The sequence below is a fragment of the Oenanthe melanoleuca genome, chromosome 10 (assembly GCF_029582105.1).
Source record: "Oenanthe melanoleuca isolate GR-GAL-2019-014 chromosome 10, OMel1.0, whole genome shotgun sequence".
Lineage (NCBI taxonomy): Eukaryota > Metazoa > Chordata > Aves > Passeriformes > Muscicapidae > Oenanthe > Oenanthe melanoleuca.
In genome coordinates, this window is record NC_079344.1 from 8,744,460 (window position 1) to 8,760,368 (window position 15,909).

A 15,909-nucleotide genomic window follows, 5' to 3' on the forward strand; every position below is an offset into this window, starting at 1 on the left:
CTTTCCTTTAAGCACCTCCCGGGTGGAAAAGCAGTGCTGATTTCAGTCAGAAGAGCTGGAAGTGCTGTGATCTGTGTGTCCATTTCCTGGCTTATCATCTCGTTCTGCAGGCTCTGAGTTTTCTCCGCGTCACATCCCAAAATGCTGGGTCACCAAACACAGCTGGGCTGTTTTCTAGCCCCTACATCATTGTTTCCCAGCTCTTCCCATGCAGGAGATCTGGCCTGGCTGGAGGGCTGGGGGTGCTGCCCTGGCTGCTGCGGCGCTTTGCTCCGTGGTGCTCTCAGCCGGGTGAGCTCTGCTGATCAAAGCGGGCACGGCGCTGCCAGCAGCATCCAGCACATCCCTGTGCCTCCCCAGCCCTGCTGGGAGAGCCTGCCCGTGGTGTTCATCCAGGCAGCTCCTGGAAACCTTCCACATCCAGGTGCCTGCAGTTGTGTGCAGGAGGAGTCATGATACCCAGTGTCTCTATACCCAGCCTGCACCCAGCCTGCTGTTACTCCCTGCCTTTGTCAATTCATCTGATCGCTATATTCAGCCTCTCAAAATTATGCCTTATTTCTCCCTTCCCTCCCTACTTTCTTGGCACAACGCTGTCAGCAGCTCATCTTTCAACCCTAATGAATTACCCTCAGCCTATGATTACAGGGTGGCTTTGCCTGTTGCATGTACTGTGTCTTCACTGACTGTTTCTTTCACCTCCTGCACTGCTATCAGTTTGGCTTGACTCAGGTAACCAGCACAGCCGGCCAACATTTTAAATAAGAGTCAAGGGGAGCCTTACATTTTGGATAGATTTTGTTTTATTTAGGTCATTCTGCACTCAACAGTGCTCAAATGTGGGGAAAGTGATAATGTGTTCACATTTTTTTAATTCAGTTTTTTCATTTCCATCATGCCTAGCCTTTCTGAGGCTGAAGTTGGAAATATAACCGTAATAGGAACATATATATGAAGCAGTATATAATACGTGTATATATCCTTTCATATGTGTGTGCACTATCTGCATCCTTCACATAGGTATATGTTGCCTGTATCCTTTTATTGTTATGAGATTTGGGGAAGAAGCAATAGAATTCTTGGCCGAGGCAAGGGAATGTTATGGTTTCATGTTGTTCATATTTCTGCATTTTTGTGACTCAGATAAAAGCTCTGTGTGTTGCAGCCTGACTCAAAAAAAGTCATGAAAAGCTCTTTCAAGCATTCTGTGAAAAGCAAATTTTCTAAGCATGACTGCCAATGACTAGATGCTTTTCAACACATTGTTTTCTTACAGAGATCAAGCCCAAGCTTCCAGCAAAGTTTCCAGCCCACGGACCTCAGATTGTCAGCATTCACCGAGTGTATATTCAGACAAGGCCGGAGAAACGCATTAATTTTACCATCGGAAGCCGAGCCTACCTGCTCCCAAAAACATCTGTGGTAATCAAGTGCCCCGTGCGAAGGTTCCAGAAGTCCCTTATCCGTTGGGAGAAAGATGGGCAGCGCTTACAAAACTCCAAGAGGCTCGGCATCACTAAGTCAGGCTCGCTGAAAATCCACTGCCTGGAAGCCGCGGACATCGGGGCGTACCGGTGCATCGCGGGCTCCGCGCACCAGACCTTTGTGCTGAAGCTCATCGGGACTGACAACAGGCTCATCGAGCCCCCGCCGCCCCCAGAGCAGCCCAGCCTGAGCAGCGACCCCGAGCACAACGAGGCCAACAGCCTCGGCGCCAAGTGGCACAAGATGAGCAAAATGTGGCAGATGTGGAGCAAGAAGAACGAGCTGTACCTGGGAGACAGGCAAGTGAACGACCAGCCTTTCCTGCGGAGCCTTGGGAGCAATTCAGCCGAGGAGTTCAGCTCCCGGGAGTTCAGGAGCAGGCGGCTGGAGGCTGCGGCTCTGCAGGGCGCCTACAGCATGGACACCGCGCGCTTCGAGGAGCTCCTGGGGAACATGAGCCAGCTCATCGACACTGGCGAGCTCAGCGATGACTTGGCCTCCCAGCTCATCTACCAGCTGATTGCTGAACTATCCAGGCCTCCACATCCCACTGCTGAAAAATGGAAGGGGGCCCAGGATGAGAAAGTTGCCTCGAAGCTCACAGGCAAGTCGCCAAACGAATCTGAACGCTTCAGCACAAAAACGGTTGATAAGTTGATGTTTGACCAGAAGGTTCCAGTTATTATGAGGCAAAAGGAAATTCCTCAAGTTTCCTTCAACAAAACAGTAACTGTACGAATTGGAAATACAGTTTTTCTGACCAAGAATACTCGTGCTGTCAATCTAGTGTGTGAAACAGCTGGTATTAGTGAAGTGAAATATACTTGGACAAAGGATGGCGAGACATTAAAAGCCTCTGCGAAGTAAGTAAATAGCTTCTCTTTTACTTTTGAATGACTTATTATGTCACTATCGACGGAAAAATCCACCCTGCTGTGCAATATTAGAACATACAGTTGTAAAAATGAGATAAGCATGGCCACTGGGCCTTCCATTTTTTTAGTTGAGCAATTTATTTTTATTCTTTCAAGTGTCTGTCACGTTGTTTGGCTTTACTGACATCCAAGTGTTTGGCCATTTCCAGGATACTACAGGGGAGGATTGACTCTTTTTATAAGGTGAAGTGTTTTGGATGTCCTGGCTATATTTTTTTATCTGCTTTAATAATTTCAGCTGTGCCAGAAAAAGAGCAGATTTACCCTCAAATTAGAGACACTATTGGATTCATTCAGATACTAAATACATTGGGAACACATTAAAAACATCTGCCATGGTATAGATGAAAAGAAGTCTTAGCTCTTACTCATTTTAAGAAGGGAAAATATCTGGTACCCTCACCATTTTTCAACACACTGTTTAGGTATTACTGCAGCTGCATAACTTCAATTGAAAAAGAAAAATATGAGCTTTTATGGAAGCTTTTCAATACTTCAAAATATTTCTGTTGAGAACAGTGAAATTCAGAATAATAGAGAACCTGTATTGCCATCACATTTGAGAGCTGACAAATGAGTACAGCAAGCTGTTACAATCAGATATTTGCTCAAGACTGAGCAAATACTACTTCAGTGCTGATAAATTAGGGGCTCATTGGTAATATTAACATTAACTTTGTGTGTGAGCCTCTTGGAATTATAGCTAGCTCTTGAGTAATGAAAAAACCGGTTCTGAAATGATAAAGGCGCTTTTGGATATTTCTCAACATATTTAACTGATTAAATGCACTGCCAAGAAAAATATACTTCTGCAGGGCTATCAATTAAAGCAAAGACACCCAAACTAAGCCATTTTAAAAAGTGCAAATGTTTTTGGAACCATGTAGCTCCCACCAGTTATGTTTATTTTGTGAAATGCGCATAATTTTCCATTAATTTGTAGCAAGTGATACTTTGATTTTTGTGGACATGATGTTGTTTTGTTTATTCAGGAGTATGTTTTCTTCCTAATTTTAGCCCAGACTGATATTCTTGCACTAAAGGCATATATTAGCAAAGTAGGTTTATTTCATAATTTTTTCCCAGTAAGGATTCCTATACACAAATCCACATATATGTGTGTAGACCCAAAAGTGATGTTAATATCATTGCATCTGAAAGAATGTGAGGAGGTAAATGGTCTTTATCTGTCAGGTTTGTAAAGAAGAATATACTTGAGACATCCATGAGGTGGCTTGTTTTGTTGAGACACAAGTAGTTTTAATATTATTTTTTACTTAATCTATTACTCAGTGTGGGAATACACCAGCTGCAGGTTTTTGGGATGTGCTGAGAAAGGTAACAGAGGAGAAAAGTTATTTTCTTCCTCTTTCCCAGCCTGTGATGCTGACTCTAATACCTTGCCCCTCAGAGGGCAGGCAAGGTATTCAAGATACCTGTGAGGTTTTGGTGGAAGATTTTAGCTCCAACAACCCCAACCCCAGAGTAATTTGAAAGTCAGATCAGGCCATAGATTTGTGGATTCTCCAATCCTGCTGAAAACCAAGCTTGCTCCGGAGAGATCGATTTCTTGCCAAGCCTAATACTTTTAATTGTGGTATTCTGATTTATTCACACTTTAGTTCCCAGGGGATCCTGGTTCGTGGTAGCAAATGCACTGTCCTTCAAAGGGCTGCAAGTAGGACACAGCCCTGTAGGAGAAGGAGATCTGAGCAATCCTCCCTGTGTATCCCTGAGTGCTCCCCTTCTGCCTCCAGGGAGGAGGCAGAGCTGGGACTGCCTGTGCTGCTCTGGGACTGCAGACTCCTAAAAAGGAGCTTTGCTGCTGGGTCTGTAACTCTTGCAAGGGCATTCAGCTGGGTTTGTCCCAGGTAGTAACCCTTGCATTTCCTTGGCTGTTGTGCAGGGTGATCCTGGACACCACTGGAAAAGTGCAGATCCGGAATCCTACTCAAAAGGAGCTTGGTACCTATGGGTGCCTGGTTGTTAATGACTCTGGTTTTGATATGGAAACATCACTGCTATTGCGTGCAGGTAAGAGTGGCATTCCACAAAATCAGGCTTTTCTACACACACACACACACATATATATACATACACATGTGTGTATAAATATATGCATATAAACACCCTTGCCCACTGCAATGTGAAATAGTTTCTTTTACTGGCAACCCATGAAACTCTGCCTGATTTAATAGGCAGCAGTAAGATGGTCTTGCTGCTCTAAAACCACAACAGGTGTGAACTCAGTCTGCCTGTATCTGTCCCACCTGTCTTTTCTGGCTGCTGCTTTGCAGGCTGAATTCTGTTCCAAACATGATGAATTTAAATACAAGATCTATGTTTAGAAGTTAAATAAAGCTTTTAAAACTTACTATCCCTTTAATTTCAAAGAGGTGCCTGTCATCTTGTCCTCTGTGTTAAATATGACAAATCTGGAAGCCAGCAGTTTCTCAGCAGTTGTTGGAGGTACAATCGTGGCAAGAACTGGAGCAAATGTTTTGATTGAATGTCCTGTGAAAGGTAAGTAAAAACTGCACTGATGTTGCTTGTAATGTTGGAGTCAAAAATTTACCTTATATCTTAAATAAATTACCAGTGAAGGCAGAAAATCATTGATCATTAGTCTTTTTTTTTTTTATTAGGCATATCTCCCACACCACTCCTGTTTATTTTCTGCCTGTCACTTCAATTGACATACACATCTGTATATTCAGGGTTTCCTTCAAATGGGCTTCCTTTCCAAGAGTTAGTCTAGGGCTAAAAGCCCACCAGAGTGTGGGGCAATCTTGCTGCAATAGTGAGCATGGCCAGCTGACTTGCTCATCAAAGAATTTCTTTATCCCTGCAGGAGATGCACATCTGTCTAGACTGTTGTTAAAACTGAAAATGAAATATCCAGCCATAGCCTAATAGAACTTTAAACCTGATGGTGAAGTAAACTCACCTTTTAGATCCATCAGTCTGCAGCTGCAGGGAGGAAACAAAGAAAAGTTCCTAGCTATGAGAGAATACAGATATTTTCTAGCTCAGCATCTGTGGAGGAGGAATAATGTTAATCAAAATTAACATACATTAAGCAGTTCACTGCTTCATTTTTTTTTTCTAACCCTTTGCTGGAAAGGTAGCTATTTTCTTTTTAATCTTACCACTGCTATCTGTGAAGTTTAAAGTGTAAGATTTCAGTCACAGCAGCAATATTCTGTCAAACATTTAAAAGCTGAGCTCAGCCTTTTGTGAAGATGATGTGTGAAAGTGCAAATAACCACGAACGTTGCAAGTGAGTGCAAAGAACAACCTCAGAGCAGCCTCAGAGTTTGCTGCTCACATTTATGTGCTGGGAAATGCATATCAGAGGTTGTTGATACTGAAGCAGGGTAGTGATAGAAATATATATATGCAAATAGCTCTGCACACAATAGTGGCGCCAGGCTGACATGTATTAGGACATGTGGCTCTGCTATTCACCATTGTACCAAGGCTAATTCTTTGATGAAGTAATATTTTCCAACTATAGTTTGGCAACTCCATGTAGAACTGACCTACATCTCAAATTCAGCAGAGAGTTCATGTCACACTGTTAATAATAATATTGTTAGGATGGGTAAGCAGTTAGCAATTTAAATATAAATTAATATTTTCACATGGGACTGTAGATTTCCAAATGCTTTAGAATTGTATATATTGGTGAGCCAAACTTTAGTTATGCTGAGACACCAGTGTTGATTTAGAAAATGATTTATCTAATTGCTTTATTTCCTGTCATTGCCAAGGAAGTAAGTATTACTGTTTGTGAATAAAATAGAGCTTGCATGTCTTAAAATGTCACTAAGTCTAGAAGCAGAAAAACTTTTGCAATGATGTAAGCAGAGTTTTCCCGTTCTCCTTTCTTTAATGGAAAGTAATAAACCACTGACTTCAGAAGATTGAATTTAATAGCACCCTATGCTGATACCTTTGTCTGCTAGGTGGGACCCAAAAAATATGTCCATTTGCAGTTTAGGAGGATGAGAACTTCATTGTGAATGCTGATAAAAGATGATGTGAATGATCAGAGAATGATAAGAGAGCCCTTCTTGTAGAGTCAGGGAGACCTTGGCTGGATCTGCAGCACCTCTTCCTCTCCTCCCTTGCTCCTGGCTGCTCTGCAGAGGATGTGTTTGCCCTGTGATTTCACCGAGTGAAACATCACTGGATGGGTCTTTGTGTTCACTGTGGTCTGCCAGGAGCTTATTCAGGATTCTTCTACACAGACATTACTCATGCAGATTTCTCACCGGTGTCACATCTGGTCTTTGGGACTCCTGCTAGCCCCCAGAAAAGTTCTCCACAAGAAGAACTGTCTGGAGAATAAAGTGTCCATGTGTGTGAAGAGTATTAGTGCCATGTCAGCAGTAGAATTCTTAAATTTCTTTTAAATTTCTTGGTGCAGTGACCTCTGAGAGTATTTTTCTGTAAAATAAATAACCTAAAAGATGTTTTTAGAGTTGTTCAAGCCATAGTTTCTTCTGCAAAGAAACTGACCTATTGAAGATGTGAAGTTTAATGTTTTGTGCAGTGCTGGCCTCTTGGGTACACATTTTTGCTTTTTCATTGTTGCTAATTTGGTTCTTTTATCCTTTTGAAAGCCTTTCTCTCACACTCCAAAAATCATATTGAGATTGAAACAAGTCTTTTGAATTGTAGAAGACCAGAGTATCCTAGTAAACAGAAGGGTGTCAAAGAACAGAATAAGAAAAGTTAGCTGAACTGATGGTATCTCTTTCTTTTCTCTTTTTAGTTTATAACAAGACTATTTTCCACTAATTATAATAAACTCCCTTTTATAGTTCCCACACGACCCTACGTTAGAAGATATTCATACATTCTGGATAGATTCATATTCCATTCTTACAGCCAAGAGCTGTTCAATCAACACACATGGTATAAATATCAATACTGATTGCTCCAAATTGCTCTTGGATAACATTTATTGTATTTGCAGAAAAAAAAGTCGTGTGATTATTGCTAAAATAAACTAAGACTGTCAGACTCCATTTATTGTATAAACTTTGAAAGTTCTAAGTTGAAGCAGAGTAGAGGGAAAAGTGGAAATTTGAATAAAATGTGCATTGTCTGCCCCTTGCTGGTGAGAGCAGGGAAGTGTCACACACTGAGCTGAGTTTGTTTACACTTCTCTCTGCAGCTCTGAAATATCTTGGCACAAAGGCCTTGAAAAGCAGAATCTGCACCTTCATCCAAATTCTGCATTCCTATGAATACATTTTGGCTCTCTAATAATAACATACTGATAAAATATTGTGAGAAATACACAAAGCCTGTTGTATCTTTTTTGCACAGGATTTTCACAAAGGTGGACCAAGTACTTGCTGTCAGTGTTGGAACTTGAAACATGTCCAGAAAAATCAAGATTTTGATTTTTCCATCTGTTGCTTCATTTACCCACACTATTCCAAATGTAACTGTGATGCTGTTCTTTGTCTTCTATGCTTAACCCCTTTAGAAAACATCAGTGAAGAAATATAGAAGTTTAATACATAGGATTTTGCCTCTTTTTGGGTTTTTTTTTTTGTATGTTTTAAAGGATGTAAATAATACATTTCAAAAGTTTAAAGGAGTGTGTACAGATTTATTTTATGAGGAAATAATGACAGTATTTATAATTAGTATAATAGAAGGGAAATCTTTTGCTCTTATGCTTTTTACAGTAAGTGCATTTTCATTAGAGTTTTTGTTTGGATCAGGCCTAAGCAGAAAGGACTGAAAGATGTTCAAAAGCTTAATTGTGCTTTGCTTTGTGTCTTTCAACCATCTGAAAACTGAATCCCTTTGGAAATTACTGAACTGAAGGGTGTGCCTGGGGTCTGTACCTGATACACTTTGCCAGTACTGAGGGGCATTATTGATGAGGGTCAAGGCAAGACTGACTGCATAGTCCAAAGCAACCCTCATCCAAACACATCTTGGGTGTCTTTTGGGACATTGGGACCTACTAGGTCTCTATAAAAACATATTCTTGAGCCTTCCACTACTTTTTGAGGCAGATAGAGCCTTGGGGAGGTGGAGGAGGAATCAATGAATTGAAATTTTTTACAGGGCTGATTTTTTTTCTCTCTCTCAGCTTTGCTAATTTGAAATTTCCTTTAAATTCCTAATTCAGGGAAGGTTAAAATAGATTATGTTAGAGGAAGGTAAACTTTCAAATACTTCCAACTACAGTTTGCAAAAAAGCTGTTGAGAAGTTGCCTAGGCAAAATTTAACAAATTCTAATTATGTAAAGGAAGAGTTTGCCTGAGTGGTTATCACCTGCTTAAATGACTGAGAGAAACAAGTGGTTAAATTTACAGTGAAGAGAGAGTGGGGTGCCCCAAAGGCTGTTCTGAGATTTGTGATGCTCAACATTTTTATAAAAGTTCTTGGAAGGAATGTGATTAGTTATTTGACTAAAACTGTGAAAAATGAAGATTTATGAAGGCTAATGTGTCTAGAACTCCCTGCAAAGAGTTACAGCAGGATGATCACCCAAGTAACATTTAAAAGCTGGATGAGCTCAAAGGATGTTCAAAGTTTATATTTGCAGAATAAATGTACATATAGACCAAATAACCTTAAAGGCAGACAAATGCACATGGCTGTCCCTGAAGGACTGACAGTCAGAGAAGGGTCTGTGCAGTGATAGTTCTCAGCTCCATGAACACCAGCATGCTTGCTGGGTGCTGTCCAAATCAAAACTAATGGCAGAGGAATGGATGAAATAATAGAAAATATAAATTGGCCATTCTTTAAAGCTGTGGTGAATCCTGTTTGCAACGCACTGATCTCATCTCAAAAATGACACAGTAGAGCTGGAAGAGGTAGAGAGAACAGCAGTAGAGGAAACAGGCATGACCTAAAGGCTTCTTCTGGTCCTGGAAGGTAGGAAGGTATGCTGAGGCAGGGTTATTCAATAAATACCATGAGTTTTGTACTCTGCCTACCATCCCCAGGTGCCAATTGTAGGACAGAAAGTGCAGAGTTAAGTGGACTCCAGGTCTAAGGGTAGCAATTCTTGTATAGTGCTTTGATTTCTGATAAAATTCTATTTTGAGGAAGTCCGTGTGTATGTATGTACTTTATGAAGATAAATGATGATACAGTGTGGTCCCTGGTGATGCAGCACTGTTATTCAATAAAGTGAAAGTGTAATTGCACAGCTGGGTGAAGCAGTCTCTGCTAACAATGCTGGATTGTGGAAGTGCCCGAATGCACACCAGCCGAGTCTTTGTTGGGGGTTGAATGCAGAATTCACTCTAGCAGTCATTAGTTGCTAAATATAGTTGCCTTATTTTAAATGCCTGATTTTGAAAAATATTAGCCTTAAACTTCTACAGCTGGAAAAAAGATTAAGTTCTCTTTGACAGCCAGGGAGCTAAACAGAGCCCGACAGCCGGAGCAAGAGTGGGGTGGGAAGGGGTCTATGCTTTGGGAACCCGTCTAAGGAGGTCACCAGATGTTGGTAAGAATTCCTAAATCCTGCCAGATGCTGCTACCACCTAGGAAGAGGGGCTGCTGCATGGCTGGTAGGAAGCAGGAAGGATTCAGAGAAGGGGCAGTGTCAGAGGGCAGGTGACACTGAGTGCCAGAATGTCTCGTGCTGGTTTACTCCTGGAGAAGCTGGCAAGATTCACACAGGTAATTCACACAGCTAATTTCAGTAGCAGCAGGTTTAGGCTTTGTAGGGTTCACTAGGAGTTGATTGCCCAAGCATAATTCAGATGAATGTAAAGGCAGTGTGAGAATTCTGCTGGAGAAAGTACCAAGGTGTAGCAGTGCTTTGTAGGTTACGCTCAGTGCACTGGAGGTGTTAGTGGGTGCAGGGTAAATAATAATCACACATTCATTGTGTGGACATAGCTGACCCAGAATTGTTTCCTCTGAAAGCTGACATGCAAATTTAGCCTCTGAAATAAGGTAAAGTTCTAGTGAAGTGCAGCAAAACGTGCTTTGTGCCAGCACAGTTCTGCCTTGCTCTTGAATGGGAAATTCAGAACACTTTATGAGATTCTACGTAGCTGGGGGGGAAATTTCTGAAGACGTATCCAGTGTTTTAGAGCAAGTAGTTAGTAGGCCAAGGTTTTTATGGTGTGTAATATTTCACAGGGCTTTCAAGGTTGGAGGAAATTTGTTTTTGAACACTGAATATTTTAAGGGCACCCTATAGTGCAGATTCCTTTTTTTCTCTTTTTTTAAACACGTGTTTTGCAGTCCCATCCGGAGCTAGAGTTTTTTTCCATAACATTTGCTGTCCCAGGGCCACTCATGGTGGAAAATGACTTTTTTCATGGAACATTGAGTATTGTAGAGCTGCTCCAGTGCTAGTGGAAAATAACCTGTGTTTGAGGTCAGAAAAATAGATTAAACTAATTTTAAAGTTTTATAGCCACTTAGGTCTATAGAAGAACTTTTTAAGAGGATTTAGATCCGTTGCAAGAGTAAGATTTGCATTTTCAAGGTTTTTCTAAGACTAAGAAGGTCTGAGTTCAGGAATGCATCTTTGTTCATGAAGGACAATTGCAGCCTTTCTGAATTTTAAGTATGTGTTTAATTGTATTCCCTGATAGGGATGGATTTAGTCTCATGCCTAAGTGATTTCCTGACTTGGAGCTGTAGGATAGAATTGTTTGATTCTGCTGCTCTCTGGATCCAGTGATAGATCTCTCATTTGAATCCCTGGGATCTTTACTGCACTGGGGGATTCTGAGCCTTTGGCAGTCTGGGGGGTTTGAATCTTTGAGCTCATCCTCAGCTACAGACCATCTCTTCCCTCTTTCTCCTTCCCCTTTTCGTACTGTCTGGGGATCTAACCAGGAATTATTCAGCTTGTAAGTGTTCTTGCTACAATTCTGTAGTGAAAAAAGGCTCCTGAAGACAGTGTGAGAGGTATTTTTGTTCATTTAAAGTCCCTGTGTAAATCAACCCTTAAGTGAGAGTCAAGCATCTGCAGTAAAATTCAACCTTGTGCACAGGACAAAATCCTCCATGAAGTCCTACAAATATGCCCCAAATCTTAAGAGTAATTTCAGCTCCTTCAAGGGAAGGGGAAAAAAAAAATAAAGCAACAACTTGGTTTTGGCTTATTTTTGCTTAGTTTCATTTCTACTTGGATGAGAAAACTGCTTGAAACTCTTAGGTTTTTATTTATATGAGTTCTAAAGGACAAAACAGAGGTTTTAAGCCTTAACTATTTGCCTAGAAAAAAAATTGAACTTTTTCTTGATTTTGATGGTGTGCTTGTACTCTGGCAATTTCTGTGTAGGAAAATTGATGCTTTTCATTCACAGTGCAACTGGAAGAGCCTTGTCACAAGAGGAATGTGGGAATTGTGTGCTTTGCCTGCTCTCTCCCAGGAGCTCCCAGAAGAGACTCAGCTCTGTGCAGTAGGGAAGGGAAATCTTATCTCAGGAGCAGTAAATATGGAGTCTAATTTCTAAAGAAGCAGCACTGAAAATCTGCACGAGGGAAATGTGCATGCTGGGGTTGTGGTGGGTTATGAGATGGAGTCTTATGCAAGGTACTCCTAAGCAGAAAAGTAAATGCACATCTAAAACTAGTTTTTCTAAGTGATCTCTAACAGTAAGAGTTTCTCCTGATAGGAATTCCAGAAATGAAAATATAAACAGGAACTCTGTCTCTCATGAGACACACAGCAGAAAAGGATTTTTCCCTGGCCATATGAACATACAGATAAAGTGAAGCTGTCCAGAAGAGCTTGATTGCATGTGCTGCTTTCCCAACAATGTGAAGGAGCTACATAGGGATGTCTTTTTCTCCAGCTTTATTTCTTTAATCTATTTCTAGGGTGTCTATTAGGAGATATCAGCCTTTTTTCTGAGTGGTTTCTCTCCTGTGTCTCTCTGGATGCCCAGCTCTGAAAGCTTTATAGCACATTTTTGCCCTCCAGATTTGGGTTCCCCTGAAAGGCAGAGTTAGACACTCCTGATTTCTGGCACAGAGCTGTGTCCTGGCTGCAGAGTGTGCAGAGTCCTCCTCTCTTCTCCTCTCTTCCAGTCTGTAATAGGCCCCTGAATTCTTCTCTAAAGCAATCTTTTTTTTTTTTCGCCTTAGTTCAGGACTCAGTCTGAGCATCTGCCTAAATACTGTTAAAGGCAACCTAACCAAAAGCCAGTGAAGAGGTCAGAGAAGGAGCTTGATTACAAATACCAGTTGTTCTTAAGCACATAGTCCAATATTTCCCAGTCTCTCTCAGACAGTGAATTGGTTTCCATTGGTTAATAAAAAGGCTGGGAAAAGAAATGGAACCATGAAATGCAAAATCATGAAGGGTCCTTAAAATGGTTGTGAAGAGGCCAACTCAGAGGGGCTCAGCACACAGTTCACATAACAATAATTAACTCCTAGATAAAAATCTTACTCCTTGATAGTTTGGGGTGAAATACAGTGCAGAGTGCTGTGATTATTCCCACTGCTGTTTTGATCTCAAAGAGCTCCCCTTTCTGGGTGCACCCTGAGGGTGTCCATGTGACAGCAGCTGCTGGAGAACAGCATGTGCAGTGCAGTGTAAAGCACTGTAAAGTGGTGGTTTTTAATGCCATTATTTAACTGCTTCTTTTCCATGGATCCCCCTCACAAGCTCTTTATCTCTGACTGCCAGCACCCCTAGGGTGGCTTGGGTGGATTCCTGGGGCATGACAGCTGGACTGGCTGCTGGCCTGGGGTGCAGCTCTGTCTGCACTTCTCCTCAGACCCACAATTTATGTTTGTGTGCTCACATTATTCACATGAGTAATGGTCTGATTTACTTGTGTGTGTGGCATTACTCACTTGTTTTCCCCAAAGAGGAACAAATACAGCTCTTTGGAGAAAGAAAGAGGAATCATTTGCTATAACTTGAGTTTAAGGTGTGTGACAGATACCCAGTTTTGAACTTAAAACGAGTGGCAAAGCTGTTCTGCAGATGTCTTCTGCAAACTGAACTCCAGTTCACATTTTAAAAGGCTCTGTGTGTCTCTGAATGAGGCACACGTAGAAGAATAGAGACACAGCAATTTTTCAGGGATAGCTCTAGGATATAAACCCTTTGAAAGAAAAATATTTGGGAATGAGCTCCATTTCTAAAAGCTGTCATGAGAGCAGAGGGAGGACTATCATGAGGTGATACCAGGCTGATGTTTGATAGAGGCTCGGGTTAAAAGTTTAAATTTGAACCATTCCGAACGTTTTTGTGTTTTGTGGAATTTGACTTTAGACCTTTTTGCTTCAGTCCCATCTCAGCTGTGCTGCTTCTGGCTTCTTTTTGGCTCTATTGGCCTGCTGGGTTTTGGTGCCAGTGAGGGTAGTCTGGCTGCAAACCTCCAGGCCTTAGAGTGAAACAGCTCAGACCCTCACACCACCTCCTCAGCCCATCTGCAGAGTAAGTGTATCTGCCTGAATGGCTGTGGAAAGTACACTGTAAAGGAAAAATGTCTGAGAATTGCACACTTTAGCCAGAAATCTGGGTAAAATGGAAAAAAGACCCTTAACCAAGACCTCATCCTAATTCCAGATGGTTTTTTCAAAGTGGCATAAAGCTTCTTCTAGAAACTTAAACAACCTGGTTTTTGGGCTGCTGTGCAGTCTGCAGATCTTGTTTTATGCAGCTTTATTCAGTAAAACACAGTTCTGCATGAGTTTAAAAGCATGGAACAGCTGCAAAATTGTCTAGAATAAAATCTGTGATTATGCAGAGTGTTTCTCCTCACTGCCTTTCTAGACAAAATGGCGAGGGGAGCTTTTTCCTTCTGTGAAATAGCAGGTTCCAAAAAATATGTCTGGTTCTTATTACAGCAAAGGAAAAACTTGAGGTGTGCATTGGAAGTGCTAAGCCAGTGATTGAAATGTTAAAGTTGTTCCTAAAGGCCATTCCACATCATGAAGACATCATGTGTAAAGTAATACTGCACAATGATCTGTGAGCAGAGGAGGCTGAATTAGCATTCAGCAGGGCTGCAGCTTCCAAATGTGCCACATTCGGGTCAGCTCCTGCAGCACCGCCTGCTCAGGAGTCTTCAGTGAGCACTGACCAATTTATTTAGTGAAAAAAAGGTTCAGGTGAAAGATTTTTTTCATCTGTAACTTCTCCCATCCCTGCACCTTTGTGTGTGCCACCAGTGTGCCACATACACCAGCTTACCCAGTGACTTCCCCAGGATTTTGGAACTTGGAAAGAGCATTTCTGCTGCAGCAGCTCAACCAGAGCACATCAATGAGGTGTCTCATTTGCCAACTTGCAAAATCTCTTTTTGAAGGTAAGTATTTGAGGAAAATAAAACAGTTGAAGTCTTCCCACTGGTAGATTGCCAAGGGAAAAATAATTTCATTAAAAATAAGCATTCAAAGTAATTTATTGATAAAAATTAAAAATGACAAGTTATCTGCAAGAGCTGAGGCTCTCAGAGTTCAAGCACTATAGCAGGAATGAAGACCTTTGGCTTCTGTGCCACAGTAATTGAGATTGCTTAACAAGAGAACCCCTCTTTTCATTATTAATAGCTCTTTCTGCTCTTTTCCCTTCACCTTCTGTACAGATCACATCTGCTACTTGGAGAAGTTGTCACAAGTCTTTTGGCATAAATTGGCCACATGTATTTGCTAATCTATTTCTTTTCTTCAAGAGAAATGTTTTTGCCCCAATTTTTTTCTCCTGATTTTTGATAACAAATTTAATCTTCCTTCCTTGTGGAAGGCAGGTTGAATGAAAAGTTTCTGTGCAGATCTTTCCATCAGCTGGTCCTGGCTGGGTTTAGTGGTGTCACATCTCTCAGTGATAAGGGAGCACATTGCTTTTGCAGGACTGGCAGCATTCTGTCAAACTGTCTTTGAGCTGGGCTTGCAGTGCTTAACCTTTGATCTTTACTCTTAGTGGGATGCTGAATTATTAATAGGGCTCACAACTGAGAGGTTTTCTTGTGAGTGTGAAAACTGCTTGTTTTGCTGAAATCTTGTTACTTAGGTTTTCACAGTCTATGAAATGACAAAGGAACTCAGGATTCTTGCATTCTACAGTAGCAGTTAGCAATATCAACCCTATGGCTTATCTCTCACAAAAAATGTATTAATTATTTTCATTTACAGGCATTCCCAAACCAAATGTAACATGGCTGAAGAAGAAAGATGTTTTACAAATCAATTCTTTCTTGGTTTTGAATGGCTCTTTATTTCTGAAGAATGTTTCCTATGGAGATGCAGGAACATACACTTGCAGAGCAACTAATGCTCTTGGAAAAGCTGAGGCTGCATCTGTTCTCCACATAACTGGTAAGTGCTCAATGAGAATTCCTTACTGATAACAAAAGTCAGCCAATTTATAATCAAGGCTTAACCATAAAATAGTTGGGGGCATATTTAACACTGTACTGTAAATTTGAAATTTTTGATTGCATCTGACTCCCTTGGATCTGCTCTCTATTTTGTGTTTCCTGTAATGTGGATTTAGGTACAGATGGTTTGACT

At 41.2% G+C, this 15,909-nt stretch overlaps 1 protein-coding gene across 2 annotated transcripts in view; it reads left to right on the forward strand.

The window, feature by feature from the left end:
* Window positions 1–15,909, forward strand: part of ADAMTSL3 (ADAMTS like 3) — a 168,760-nt gene that overhangs the window by 141,359 nt on the left and 11,492 nt on the right. For both annotated transcript variants that reach the window (XR_008841284.1, XM_056499487.1), the window contains exons 21-24: window positions 1,277–2,348; window positions 4,327–4,454; window positions 4,815–4,943; window positions 15,532–15,714. Coding sequence is in view for 1 of the 2 variants with exons in the window: in XM_056499487.1 (XP_056355462.1) it covers window positions 1,277–2,348; window positions 4,327–4,454; window positions 4,815–4,943; window positions 15,532–15,714 (1,512 nt within the window). In the remaining variant the exon portion in view is untranslated. The remainder of the gene's footprint in view (window positions 1–1,276; window positions 2,349–4,326; window positions 4,455–4,814; window positions 4,944–15,531; window positions 15,715–15,909) is intronic.